The following is a 15,389-nucleotide window of genomic DNA, read 5'->3' on the forward strand; positions in this document are numbered from 1 at the left end:
ACCAAACTCAGAAACAGTCTCTATGAGGGTGGCATGAGGGCCTGACATCCTCTAACGGGACCTTTGCTCACAGCCCAGCACCGTGCAGCTCAATTAGCATTCACCAGAATTGCAGGTCCGCCATAGGCACCCCGTTCTCTTCACAGATGAGAGGAGGTTCACACTGAGCACATGTGACAGACGTGAAAGAGTCTGGAGATGCCGTGGTGAACGTTATGCTGCCTGTAACATCATCCAGCATGACCGGTTTGGCGGTGGGTCAGTGATGGTCTGGGGAGGCATTTCCTTGGCTGCACAGACCTCCATGTCATAGCCAATGGTACCCTGACTGCTGTTAGGTACCAGGATGAAATCCTCCACGCAATTGTTAGACCTTATGGTGGTGTCGTGGGCTCTGGGTTCCTTCTAGTGCAGGACAATGCCAAGCCTCATGTGGCCAGAGTGTGTAGGCAGTTCCTGGATGACGAAGGCATTGATGCCATTGACTGGCCCTCTCGTTCCCCTGACCTAAATCCAATTGAGCACCTATGGGACATTATGTATCAGTGCATCAGACGCTGCCAAGTACCGCCACAGACTGTCCAGGAGCTCACTGATGCCCTGATCCAGGTCTGGGAGGAGATCCCCCAGGACACCATCCGCCGACTCATCAGGAGCATGCCCAGACGTTGTCGGGAGTGCATACGGGCACGTGGGGGCCATACACACTACTGAGTCACATCATGAGTTGCCATGATGACATTCACGCAAGTTGGATCAGCCTGTGATTTCAATTTTTTACTTTGATTTTGGGTGTGATTTTGAATCCTCATCATTTTCTTCTCAACAAATAATACAATGTACATCAGTAAAGATTTTCAACCTGAATTATACGTTCATCAAGATCTGATGTTTGATTTAAGTGTTCCCCTACTTTCTTTGAGCAGTGTATAAACTGCGTCTCCACATGCTGTCATATGTCCATATGCTGTGTAATTCATATACTTCACTGATAACACAGAGCTGAAGAGGAGCATCAGGCTTCATGATCAAACAAAGTTTCATATCACGTCATGGGATGCGAAAGCCAGGGTTGCCAGGTCTGTGATTTTCCAGCTGAATTGGGCTACTTTTGAAGTGTTGCTGCGAGGTGCGAGGCCCAGTGTGGTTGCACACTTTGCACAGTCCATGCGATGATTCTGACTGTGTATGTTTGGAATGTCACAGACACCTATTGGGTCGTTTAGTACTGACCCGCGACCTAGCAGTTGGGAACCCCTGGTCTATTTTACAGTAATTAGGTCAATAATTTCCAAACTGAACTTCATACTGTATTAAGATGACTTGAAACTAGTGATTAAGACAATGAACCAATTAGCAAAGTGTTTGCTGAGGTAATAAATCAAGTAACTAGAATTCGTTTTTGCACAAAGTTACATGGACAGTTACAAAAATAAACACACATTATTACACATTTATAAACATATTTCGGCTCATTGTTCAATACATAGAAAGTCCCTGCTCCTGTCCTAGAAATAGACCCCCAAGAAACACCAAAATGTGTCATTTATACGATGTAGTTTATGCTATGATAAGCCACCTGGCTGATGTCTGTAACTTAAATTTGAAGAGCCAGATTTCCAAAAGGTAGAACTATTATGTTCCAGAACTTTATGGCTTTGGAGGCACTTTGGGGACCCTTACCAATGGTACAGTGTTTCCAAAAAAGCATAGAGCACAAACTACACAAACAGCAGGGTCTAGCATTAACCTCGGTCTTATGGCCTGTGGCCACATACAGTTACTCTTTGGCCGCCCTCGTTACAGATCTACAAACATACTGATTCCTTTGTCGTATCTGTAGCAAATCCAATAGGGTGGCTCCTGAAACTCTGAGCTTTAGCCGGTGTAGCACACAAACTTGCACACCATCGTCATGTTCTGTTTCTATGTTGCTGCTTCAGGGCTTTGATTAGCTCCCTCTACCGCTAAAACTGAGAACTACAAGGTGGTCAAAGAATAAATGTACCATATGTATAAAAAGAACTTGAGTTCTCCATTTAAATACTTCTTTTTTTAAAGATATATTTTTATTCTGTCAATGTATTTCTATTTATGGACGTGTCACAGTTCAGAAAGGCTGTGTTGTGCCACCAAAAATGTACTAAGAGGCTGGGTGGCACGTTGGCTCAGTGCTTAAAAAACTTGGCGTCTATCCGTAAATAGCTGACTTTAAGAGTGAGGACACGACCCTCCCCCCTTCATAGAATCTTCTCATTTTGCTGTTCTTGTTAAAATGTGCGGTACAACAACATGCACATAAACAAAAACACCCATAACACACCTCCTCTTAACCTCTCTTAACATCTTGACAGTCACAAAGAGACACATTTATACAGCCTGTGCTGTGGCAGGCCTTGGCCTTTACTGCTGGCCAGTGTTCATTCAGCAGAAGACACTGTGGACTCTGTGTGGCGCTCCATGAAAAGCCTTTTTTGTACGTGTTTGTGCGAGTATGTGTGCGCGTGTGTGACACAGAGAGGAGATGGATGCATGGATGTGGCTATGGTTTTAAGAGCAGCTTAATAAGTGTGTGTTTGTTAAAAGACATCTAGTATTCGCTTCCAAACCATAAAGGAAAGTAAAATGTTAGTGCAGTGCCTGGAAGCGGGAAACACTGCTGACCGAGAGTCAATAAACCTGTGGAGGGTTTGAAATCCTTCCTCTACAGGCTCTGAAATTATTTTACACTGATTTGGGAACACTAACACATGCGCATGGAGATTAAGTGTTCTTTTATGTAAGTGTTTAAGTTCAGTGAATACAAGTCAGCGGAGGCTGAAGTGGTACCCGGGCAAGAGCGCAGCTGTACATCTTGCCCGGGTATTAAGTTACTCTCAATTTAACAATATTTTTTACATGTTTTTCTTGGCAGGACAGAAAAGTTCTGACACACTATTCAAACATTGTCCAAACTGTCCACTGAAACCCAGACTGTGCTAAAATAACAACACATACAGGCTCACACTTGCACTTTTAAAAAACTGGGCTCTATTGTTATCAGGTTTGACACAACCAGTCGAGGCAGATGGCTATCCATCTACGAGTCTGGTTCTGCTCGAGGTTTCTGCTCTATATAAAAAGTCTCATGAGATTATTATTCCGTACTATTTGGCACTATATGAATTTAAATTAATCAGTCAGTGCAAATAAAAATCCAGCAGATATACTGAGGATGCAGGTCGTAACACTAAAGGCAAATAAGGTTAATGTAATTTAATTATCAGCACCCGTCTGCACCTGTGTCCAGCCGCACTTGAAGCTGTTTGTTGGCACTTACTGACTTTGTTCCTGTCTTGATCGTTGCTTGTGCTGTATTAACTCTCAGATGTACGCAGCTTTGGACAAAAGCTTCTGCTAAATGAAAATGTCACATTGTACCATTGTAAATACATTGAGTGTTATTTTCCATTATTCCACAGCATCACAGTGAAAATAGATGATAAGCAGGGCAATATGCAATATTTAAAAACAGCAGAAAAAGCTAATAGTCTAGTGTTTAAAATTGCAATTTGAGTGTATGACACAAAATGATACACAAACACCCACTTTCACTTACTAATCGGGTCTTATCAGTCACAACATGTCCTTCCCTGATTAGTCATGTCCCTATTACGTTACCCGTTTTCAGGGGACAACAAACAAAATAAGCTTGGACTTGAAGCTTTTGATTCAACATTATAACAGCTGACCTTGTTGTCTAAGCTTTCTGCTGTACTGCAAGTAAATTCTATATTTTATAATGCTACCACTGCCTACATGCACAGGGGGCAAGTTCCAAGTCACTCCTGTGTCATGCACCGTTTTAAGCCATAGAAGGAGAGATGCTGTTTTGGATGAGAGAAAACTAATACACATGCATGCCCACTACTTGTGAATGTGATATTTATATTCAGGCATGGTAGTAAAGATGGAGATAAGTTCTGATGGAGTGTTAAAAAAGCTCATTTGGTTTGTTTTGTAACACGCTATTGTAAAATGAACTGTGGACGTGGCCTGGAGACTTTTGGAGGTAAAAGTATTTTCGGCCAGTTCTGTTAATTAAGTCAAGTAGTTTGTTTGACTGTAATATACCAATATTAAGATGTTAAATAAAAAACATACCTAAATTATTTTACTCTACTCTAGAAAAATATACAATAATACACAAACGAGGTGCAAACCCCTCATTTCACCACAGAAAAACCAAAATGTCCATGGGTACAAACACTGAATTTAGAGCCATGTGGGTGAGAGGTGGCTTTGAAAAGTTGCCATGTACACAATATAAAGCTTTGGCTTTTTCCAACTGGGAAAAACACTCACACTTACAGGAGTGGAGACACACAAGCATCCTACTGTACAAACAGATGCTTGTGCATGCGTGTGTATGTGCGGCTGTTGGCAATGTTAACGAACATTTGAAAGACGGGAGGGGAAAGAATGAGAGGAGGAGTGCTTTAATTTTGTGGCGTGTTCTGTACTAATAAGCTGTCTGGGTTTCTGTGGGAAAACAGTGTGTGCATGTTCACTTTAATACTTCCCTGCTGGAGAGTGAAGACCTTGTACTTCCTTAACCTAAACCAAACTGAGAAATCCCTCTGGATGTTGATTTTGCTTTGGATTTTATGCTTATTAACAAAGTTAATAATGTATTTATTGAGCCTAAATGTTGCTGAGGTTGTTTGTCTTTCTTATGGATAACCTTTAAAATCATACAAGTTTTCTGAATTTTATACATAAATCCACAATTCAAATCCATTTTTTAAAAATGTTATCGTGGTGTTTTTAATCCTCTTTCATATATTTTTTTATGAGGGCTGCACCCTAAACGTCGACTCACATTTTGTCTCTGCACTTTAGTCTTTAAAGGGGCCATAGCTTTTAAATGGATAATCTTATATTTTGCATGGGTTTCACATTTTGGGGTGTTTATTGTTCACAGTGAAAAAGTGAAAACTGCATAATTACGTGTTTTTCCAAAATTAAATTTTTCTGAAATGGGCCGTTCAGAACAGCTGCAGGTTTCTACGTAGAACTTTGCTTTGGCTGAAATCGACCAATCATCATTCACCGTCATTCACCTCAGGATGCCTTCTTGTACTAGCTTGTAGTCAAGTCGTTTTGATGTTTTCTACAACTTTGGAGTGACCCCCACGTGGGGTCGCACACGTGGGCGAGGGGCTACGCGGTCACTCCAAATACTGTCAGCCAATCGTGGCTAAGGTCTAACCTTTGAAATGACAAAACAGCTTGTTTGGTTCAGGAGGAAGGAGAGGCTCCGAAAAATAATTTAATTAAAATATGTATACAATTTTTAAAGCAAAACACTTTACCAACATGATTCAAAAACACATTAGAATCATAGAAAATTGATTAAATAGCTAAAATTTGTCCCCTTTATCGTTGCACACAAAGTAATGCAGGAGCAACAACATGACAGGCTGTAAACTTCACAAGCTGGGTCTTAAAATGACCTTTCAGTGTTCAGGATTCAAACAGGAGAAATCACTCGATAAGGCAATTTCGCATAAAAAAATTCAATGTATCACAGACACTCCAGGGTGGAAAAGACGTCAGGAGGGACTGGAAGCGGAGCTATCAGTAGCTTGTTTAAAGGTAGGGATGCCTTTTTTGAGCCTCTGCCACACCAGAAAAACAAAAAACTAAACTGATAAAACAAAACTTTTAACATTTAACAAGCTGTTAAACCTTTAAAAAGTTTAACAGCTGATTAAGTGGCAAAATTCTGACATGGGTACATCCCGAGTTTTCATGATGAATTACTGGCCCACATGATGTTTGGCATCCCTATTCCTATTTTTGTTTTATGTTATTTTCCGCAGTGAGTCGTCTTTAAAAATTCCCCACAGGGATAATTGATCTTTATATTTTATTAGTTCATACTGAGGGAGGGCCTTTCTTTTCTATAAAACACCTATATATACATGTGAGCATTCATTGTAATTTTCTGTGTTATTACCTACACCTCTGTGAGTGTGTGCCTGCGCACGCACATGTGTGTATGTGTGTGTGTGTGTGTGGTAAAGGCGGGACTCACTGTCTGCTGCTGTGCTGCCATTGGGCAGCGAGCCCAGATCAACAGCCATGCCGTCCAGACAGACGTTGAGCTCTCCTCCCGCTACAACCGAGCCTTTGTTCTCCGTCTGCAGCTCCAGACTCATCTGGACGTTCTCCACTAGAGGGGGGAGGAGGGACGACAGAGAGGATGAGTGGTGGAGAAGGTGCAACGACAAAAGTTGGTGGTGAGAAGAGGAAAGGTTGAGTTGGAGGGAGGAAATCAGACTTTCTGTGTTGATGCTCCAAAATGAGAATTATTGTATTGCAATCAGGTAAAACATGTTTCAGCGCTCAGGTTTCAAAACTTTAAAGTTTGAAACATCCAGTAATCGTGTGTGGCGTATGATGGGAAATGACATGTTGGCAGGTTTAAGCAAAAGACCCTTGAGGGCATTACATCATATTGCTCAATTTCCTCCAACACAGGATTAGACAAGCTTCCAATAAGTCACTGACTCTAATTTCACCATTAGTTTTAACCGTTTTAAAAGAACCATTAATGTGTGTCCAGACCAAAAGCAAAAAGGGAATTTTCACCTCAAGTTACTGATGAGATATTTGTGACACAGCCTCACAAGTATGCGTTGCACTGGCTTCGTATGTATCTACTTCACTATCCCTCTGAATAAACCTTTCGATATCCAGTGGAAACCTGAATGAGTCAGGTAAATGTCCTGAAGCTTTGGACAATTAAGGAAATTCTCTAATATTAACAGGCGTTTTATTACTCTAAAGATCAAACATCTATAGGATGGTAGACCGGAATATTCTCCCTACGTGACATAATGTGATAAAGTTATATTGGTTTATCACCTGTTCTGCAATTCACACGTATGGTTATGAGCAGTAAGAAAGAGTGTAAGACTCAGTTTAAAGACTGACAAGTTTAATTCAATGTTCATACTGTAGGTAATAGACTGAGCAGGTTTAAAGCCCCCACCAAATATCTAATAATCAGTCTCATCAGACTCAAAGGCTTCTTTCAATGTGGTTGAGAAATCCAGCCTGTCTCAATGTGGAGGATATCCTGTGTACCCTCTGTAATCAGCATCCCATAATCCATTCAATCCAGTTGTTATTGAAATGTTTAAAGGGCGATCATCACTAATTTACTGCTAAGTACATGATTAGAAGAGGACCAGTGTAGAGTGTAAAGAAAGGATGCCAGGTGTTAACTTCACTTTTTTTACATGGATAAACTGACTGTTAACCATACACACTGTGTGCCAGTTCAGTTGTTCAGTACTGTAAACGTAAGAATTTGTCAGCATTTTGTGGACAACTTCTTGGTGATAAACTGAAATTTTGACTTTCTGAGTTTACAAGGAGCACCTGAACACATCCTTAGTTTTTTAGTCTCAGTAAATCTGGACCGTCTGACTCGGCCTACAGAGCTTCAGAAGAAAAAACTTTTAAAAAGCCAAATAGAAGTCACCTGATCTCCTCTTCCTCTTTCCTCTCTCTTATTCTCTTTTTGCTTTTTAATTCTGTTTATTAGATTTTAATAAACATTCCTGAATGTGAGCTGTAAATTCACACTCGTCTATTGGTTGTTACTTGTCCATATACTGCTTAAATGTTGGGAATACGTTTTGCACCTCGTTGAACACTATGGAGAACAACGTCATGATGTGTGTGTGTCCTTACTCTTGCCATCATGGGAGCGCAGTGTGTCGAGCAGGTCTATGGTGGCGCTGCCCAGGAGCTCCTTCCTCAGGGTGTGGCAGCTCCACAGCTTCAGATCCAGGCGACTCTGAGGCGTCACATTTCTGGCAAACACAAGGCAACATGAACTCACATATATTCAACTGAGGCCTGATACCACTCTAACAAAATGGTATAACATTTAAAATTCACTAAACTCACTAGTATTTTCTACATTGATTGATTAAAATTTGAGATTTTAAAATATAAAAAAATAGTGAAAATGTCCTTCACAGTTTCTTTAATGTTTGTGATTGTCTTTCCAGAAAACGAACAGTAATCTGTTTGATATGATATAACAGAGAAGCTGGAAATCCTCACATAAGATGGGTTGAAAAGAGCATTTAATGCCATTTTTGCATTAAAAATTATTGGTTTTAAAAATAGTGGGTGATTTATTGGTCGAGTAGCCCTGCAAATATATATCATGAATAAAAAGAAACAAATATCATTGTGTCTTTATACATCTTACTATTGACTCCTGTTTAACCACAGGGTGTGTTTTAAATGTTATTTAATTTTAATTTAATTTACTTATATAACAGATTTCACAGCAGAATTAGCTACAATTACAGTAAATTAATCTGTTATTTGGACCTCAATTGTACATACATATGTGTACACAGATAACAACAGAGTACGATAAATGCAATAGATTTGAACTGTTTGAGCAAATGTAATAGCAATACAATACAGGATTGTATAAAAGTCAGTGCGTGTTTGTGTCGTCTTACAGGGTGAGGTCTTCATTCCACTGCAGCTCGAGGTGTCCGCTGCGTTTGCCTGTTTTTTTGGTTTCACTGCTCAGGCCGTCGGCAGTCACCTCCACAAAGGAGCTGAGCCGAGAGTGACATTTAGGCAGCTTGGGAGACTGAGGCTTCGCTGAAACCACTAAGAACAGATGAAGAAGGACAGTTATAAAGGGATAACTTACAATCAGCAGGAAGTGAAAAAGGTGGTGTTCATCTTATAATACTAGTTCAAAGGACGAACGAATACAGAGCTAGAGATGCAAGTGTCAGGACACAAAGAATGCAACCACAATATTTTTCTAGTCTTATAACAGTCATTGGTTCTGCTTTCATATAAAAAAAAACCTCACAGTATTTTTTAATATTATACTGTTCACCACTATGCAAACCAGTGATACTCCTGCGCCTGAAATAGCCCTGCAGATGTATAGAGAAACACAGCAGTCAGCATCCTCACATATACACACTAAGAAAAATATATGATTACATATTTTAAATTGCTTTCTTGCTTACAATATATGCAATTTTACATTTTACGTGTCTAAAGCACTTCACTTCCCCAAAATGAAGGAAATCTCTCAAATTATTGAAATGTAGTTGTCTGTTTATACCCAAAACAAATACCTAGAACTGGTGAAGGTCTTATTGTCAGTTACTGTATTTGTGTATTTGTGTGTGTGTGTGTGTGTGTGTGTGTGTGTGTGTGTGTGTGCCGTTTATGGCTGTAGGTTGGATGCAGGCTACTTATTGCATTTGGCTGGGTGGATATTATTATGCACGTTATATATTAATGCAAAAAAGAAATCATCATTGAAATGTTATTATGCTACTACTTTTTAAATAGCAGCATCACAGTTGCTATTTTATATCGTTTTTTAAATTTTAAATGCCACTGCCTGCTACTTAGCAAAGAGACCTCAATTACCCCCCTAATCATTCAAAACTAGATTGTCTTTATTCCAGCTGTGTGTTTGTTTGCTTTAAATTCTGTTGTGTTACATATTTCATTGTTCGTACGCATTCCTTTGTTTTGCAAATTTTAAATATTGTATTGTTCTTAGCGTACACCTCTTTTCTTCATATTTGGAGCCTGTTTGTCTGCTGTGTGTTTGATTTCACACAGTGTTTCACTTTAATTTGCCTATCTTGATTTATTCTTCTGTTTATTCACGTTATTGTAAAGTACTTAGATTTATTTACCCTGTTTGGAAGTTGCTATATAAATAATGTATTTTTCTTAATTATCATTATCAACCCGCACGTGTTTACCGTGTTGTAATTTGTGGATATAATTTGTGTGATGGTTGTGGGGCAAGCAAACACACAAACATAAACATCGCCCTCTACTGGAAGAAAGAAAAACATTTGCAGTACCACCACCATTCATTTTAATGTGATTGGCAACCAGGAAAATCCTTAAATGGTCACAGTGAGGCCTTGGTGTTAAATAAAATATCAGCTGAGAGACATGTGTGTGTGGGCACACTGCAAGGAGGTGCTCACACTGCAGACCTTGTGTAACCTTCCAAGACTTTTCAAGGACTTTCAATGCCTACATCAGATTTCTTCTGCAGCCTAAATATGACCTTGTTTAGTGATTCAGTTTCCTCACCAGTTGGACTGTAACAATCTTATTCGATAAATGCATGACATGACTGCAGTGTACTCCTGTACTCCAAACTCCAGAGAATTTATGAAAGTCTGAATTCACCGCTCTACACTTCACATTATTTCACTGAATCTATTGGGAACTCTGTGACTGTGGTTAAAGTCTACAGCTGGGCTTAAACAGGCTTAGAGGCTTTGAATTCTTGCAGGCCTGCTGAGAATCGTGTGTGCATGTGTCATATGAGAACTGATTTGTTCGTCCTGATTTCACTTCGGGATTGCAAACTGAAGAAAACTTTACGGCTCCATTACGCCTCCCTCTGTTACGCCTCTGTTTTGCATCTGTTACGCCTCTGTTACACCTCTGTCATGCGTATCTTATGCCTCTGTTACTCCTCTGTTATGTGTCTGGTATGCCTGTTACGCGTCTGTTATGCCTCTGTTATGCCTCCCTCTGTTACGCGTCTGTTATGCCTCTGTTACGCCTCCCTCTGTTACGCGTCTGTTATGCCTCTGTTACGCCTCTGTTACGCCTCTGTTATGCCTCTGTTATGCCTCTGTTACGCCTCTGTTACGCCTCTGTTATGCCTCTGTTATGCCTCTGTTTTGCATCTGTTACACCTCTGTTACGCTTCTGTTACGCCTCTGTTATGCATCTCTTATGCCTCTGTAACGCTTCTGTTACACCTCTGTAATGTATCTCTTATATCTCTGTTACGTCTCTGTTATGCGTGTGTTACGCTTCTGTTATGCCTCTGGTAAGCGGGGGGGGGGGTAATTAATTAATCGCAATTATTCGCATATACCAATGATTTCTGTGAGCAGCACATCACATGTAGTCGTCCATACTGTAATTGTACTCTTTTCTTCACTGTATTATGTTTTAATTCACAGTCTGTGTAATTAAGTTACACAAGTTAAATATTTTCTCTCGCAATTCAAAACAGCACGTGTGCACGATGGATGTTATTAATGACGTAGTGATCACAATGATCGATCGAACGTTACCAAATGACATCGGTGAACGACTGTTTATTTGGAAATCTCCGTCGTTTAATTGCAACTTAAGGACACGTTATAGAAATCGGAAGCAGCGGAGGCAATGAGGCAAGCCGCCGCTGCAAAATGTATGTAGCGGAAACACTGCCGTCTGTTATGCGTCTGTTACGCCTCTGTTACGTGTCTGTTATACCTCTGTTACGCCTGTGTTAGACCTCTGTGATGCGTCTGTTATGCCTCTGTTACGCTTCTGTTATTACCTCCGCTGCTTGCTCAGCGGTGAAACAACTTGGCCCCACCAATCTGCCTCTGTTCATATACGTAAATTAATAAAGATTTAACCTTACCAGCTGAACATATTTCATTATCCTTGTATTTAAATACCCTTGGCTACTACGCACAAAACAACAACACAGTGTTTTGGTCTATGCAGTATTTTGAGCCCTCAGGCAGTGTTTCTCAGGGTGAATCTGATCTAGACGAGTCGTTTGATGAATGAATGATGAGAGAAAAAGCTTCTGTCTGTACTTCTTCTATCACAGACGAGACATTAGCAGATCTGTGCTGCCTGAGTCAGGGTGATGATCTCTGAACTCATGAACATCTGGATAAAAAATGTGACTCATCCTCAGCTCTCTAAAGAGAAGTAAGAGACACAGAGGGGCAGAAGAGTGCCAGAATCAGCAGATATGATATGAGCTTCTACAGAGTCAGAGGAGGGGGCGGGGATGGAGAAAAGACAGACAGCAGTGAGGTAAAAGAGGAGGTGTTCAGAGTTCAAACTATCATCAGTGAATCATGCCGAAGGTTTGTGACTGATCTGTGAGTGAAAGAGGATTGTTTGTTTAGAAAAGGACAACGAAAATGAAGATCTTGGTCACATTGTACTTCTTTGGCCTGTTTACAAGTAAACAAGGTTTTGTGGAGACAGATCTCTAGTGCTTCATACTAAGACTTACATAAAAATGTACTTGAGTTATTTTACACTCTAAGGTCCCGATCAGAGAGATCAGGCAGCTGGGGGCGGCTTTTTTGTAGTTGTTTTCAATGAGAGGGACGCTTTTTGCACGCTGCTTTTGCGTTGCTGAGCACCTTGCGTTTTTCCGGCTCTGTGTGCCTCACGTTTTTGGGGAAACACTTTGAGCTCCTCGAGTTGAAAAAACTTCATCTCAAAGCAGAAAAGCGCCCGATGCCATCAGCGTTTTTTCTCATCGTCCAATCTGATAAATGGAGAGGCGGGCCTTCTGTGGGGGTGACGACAACGAGTTTACCGTTGAGCTTTCCTCTTTCTGAGGGTCTCATGTACCCACACGGATCTCTGTTTCCGTGTTTAATGTATTTGGGAACAGCCTCTCACCCTCCATCAAAGCCACAGCAAGTGCCCTCCGCCCGTCCATTTTTTAATGCAGATATAACTAATGTATTGAACACAAAGTTAAGTATTTTAGCTAGCCAAAATAAATAGGAACAGATCTGTCAGTTTACAAAATAATGGTAAGGTTAATGACAGCTAATGATTCAGTGGTTGTCTTAATTACAGAAAAAAAAGGCGCAGCGAGCTGATTTTTTTTTAATCGTAGGCTTCAACAGAAAAGGCAGTGCGGTGCACCTTTACAGCCTGCAAAACGCGTTCTGTCTGATGGACACCTCAGAAGGTATTTTGGTTTATTACAATGTTTTCTCTGACGTAGATTTGTCCTCATTTTTATTTTGGGTGAGATTTTTTCTGAAATCCAAAAGTTTTGATTTCTATCATCATAACAAGAACTCACACATGTCAGAAGAAAATAAACAACACTTCAAAGACGGCAGAGCAGTTTCTTAAGACACAGCATAGATCACCAGTAGCCTACAGCTTCAATTTTGTAGACACCTTGGCTTCAGCCCGGAGTCAAAGATGTCGGAGAAACAACAGACACAAGTTATTTTGAGGTACATTTTTTTCCTTTTACATAAGTTATGCAACCAGCCAACATGATGTAGACAAAAAATGTGTTTCTTAATCTGATGGCCTTTTAGTGGTTGAGGAAAACTCAAGATGTCTGTTTTGTGTGTTTAACAGTTTTTGGTGAAACAAAAGCCTACATTTTAAAACAAAAAGTGTATTTGACCATATAGCTTTGTCTGGTACATTGAAAAATATATATTTTTCACCTTTTGAAAAACTAAATGACAGTTGTCAAGGCATAAATACAATGATCTGTTGATCTTTATGAACTCATTGGTGTAAATGTGCCCTGGCAGATTTTTTTAAAAAGAAGAATCCATTTGCATTGCTAACTACAAAATGAAATGGAAAGTCTAATTGCATTTTAAATTTGGAGAATCCTAACACCTCTTTAAGTTAGAAATATAACATTGTACTTATCTGCTGAGAGCGTCGAGTAACTCCTACATGCACTAAGGAGAACAGTAGTTCTCTTTCGAGTTGAAGGTAACTGTGAGGACGTGATGAAGACCCAAATCTTACAAAACAAATTGATCCTTTGTCTTTTTAAACTATTTGATATTCACTGTTCACGTCTTTGAGACAACCTTTAAAAAAAAAATCACAGAGAGTCTCTTAATTCTTGTTTGGATCACATGTGTGTCCCTGCACCAAATGACTTCTACTTTTATTAGGATTATTATGGTATGGAACGTTCATCACTTCCCTAAGCTTAGGTAAATCATAGTGAGATTTCTCTTTAGACACAGCTTGAATGTCAACATGGCGGCATGGGCTACCACTATTAAAGAAGTGTCCCAAAAAGGCTGCTGAGTTATCTGGAAGTGCAGTGCAGTTCCATTTTTTAGGGTCCCACCTTGCAAAATCAACTGTCCACTATAAAGTTTGTCTGACATTTGTGAAAACGAAAAGCAACAGCACGACAAAATTATTACAGCATATCAAATGAGGACTTGTTTAGGCTGGTATTGGTTAAAACAACTTTGAGGAACTTTGTGTAAATTTTGTGCAGCCCCTGAGGAAAAAAGTACTACATTCTGCACCTGTCCTGTAAATGCCTGTAAAGTTTTCTCTTAAAAAAAAGATAAGGTATCATTTTTTGAAGGTATGGGATATACAAAAAAGGTGACATCTTCGTGTTTGCAGTGTCTAAGACTTCTCCTATTTTTTCCATTTTGGAAGGACGTCACATGCCCTTTTTTGCATCAGTATGTCTGAGTAAGTTAGACGACAAAAACAGATAATTACCTTTCAAGATCAGCTGAGACTTTTCAGTGGTCTGGGCACTGCCAGGTCTGTTCACGCTGGCAGCTGCCATGACCTCACAGCTCTGAAACACAACCACATACACATAAACACAATGTTACAGCATAATGCCATTTCATTGCAACTTTAGAGCAACCTTTACATAAAATGACATATCACAGTTATATTATGCAGCCTGGAAAAAGCAATCATCAGTGAAGGCAGCGATTGCAGAGATATGTTGCTACCATTAGAAGAACTGAGTGCCAAGACTTTCAGCTGACCCATCCAACATCACCTTGAGCAAAGTCAGAGATGCAGTGTGACTGGGTTGAATGCAGGGAAATGCATTTGCAAGGGCAGTGCACACTACACTGAGCTTTAGTTCTTTACTTTGGATATCAGAATATACCCTAAACCTCAAACTACTGTATGGAGTGGATGCTCATCCGTCATCAGTGTAACGTTACTTGCAGCAGCACCAAGGTGACTGCTGCTGGGATCTCAGCCTGAGACGAGACCAAACTCGGTGATGCACAGCCAGATGTGACCTGACTATATTAAAGCGAAGTATTTCTAGCACACACACAGAAAAAAAATCAAATGACCACCTGACATCTGGCTCCGGACAGCAGAAAAGCACATCAAAGCAATCAAAACAATAGCTCACAGCATCTTCCGTCAACCTTGTTAAACAGTCTGACCGGCTACGCAGCCTAAGCTAAATCCGTTAGTCAGTGGATACTGGCTAAACTTCATTTAAACTAATAAAGACTGAACCTTCCCAGCTGAACATATTTTATTGTCCTCGTATTTAAATACCCTTGGCTACTACGCACAAAAGACAAACACGGAAGATGATCAAGACATTTCTATGCATCACTGTCAAGTGACGCAAAGAAAACATTGACTTCCGGTCATTTTTATTTCCAAAATAAAACTCAACCTCAAACTCAACATATAATAACAAAGACGACGCACACAGGATAATCCATATACGCAATTATGAGCCGAAATTTTACTCAATGAAAATC

The 15,389-nt window shown here is 40.1% G+C and overlaps 1 protein-coding gene across 3 annotated transcripts in view; it reads right to left on the minus strand.

Moving 5' to 3' along the window:
- Nucleotides 1–15,389, minus strand: part of wwp2 (WW domain containing E3 ubiquitin protein ligase 2) — a 59,968-nt gene that overhangs the window by 44,232 nt on the left and 347 nt on the right. For all 3 annotated transcript variants that reach the window (XM_069685908.1, XM_069685907.1, XM_069685906.1), the window contains exons 2-5: nt 14,359–14,440; nt 8,538–8,694; nt 7,747–7,868; nt 6,080–6,217 (exon numbers count right to left, since the gene is read on the minus strand). In XM_069685908.1, the coding sequence (XP_069542009.1) occupies nt 6,080–6,217; nt 7,747–7,868; nt 8,538–8,694; nt 14,359–14,428 (487 nt within the window). In that variant the 5' untranslated portion in view covers nt 14,429–14,440. The remainder of the gene's footprint in view (nt 1–6,079; nt 6,218–7,746; nt 7,869–8,537; nt 8,695–14,358; nt 14,441–15,389) is intronic.

Source organism: Semicossyphus pulcher, unplaced genomic scaffold (genome assembly GCF_022749685.1).
Source record: "Semicossyphus pulcher isolate SPU_LCO1_2020_fin unplaced genomic scaffold, fSemPul1.0.p SCAF_8, whole genome shotgun sequence".
NCBI classification, from domain to species: domain Eukaryota; kingdom Metazoa; phylum Chordata; class Actinopteri; order Labriformes; family Labridae; genus Semicossyphus; species Semicossyphus pulcher.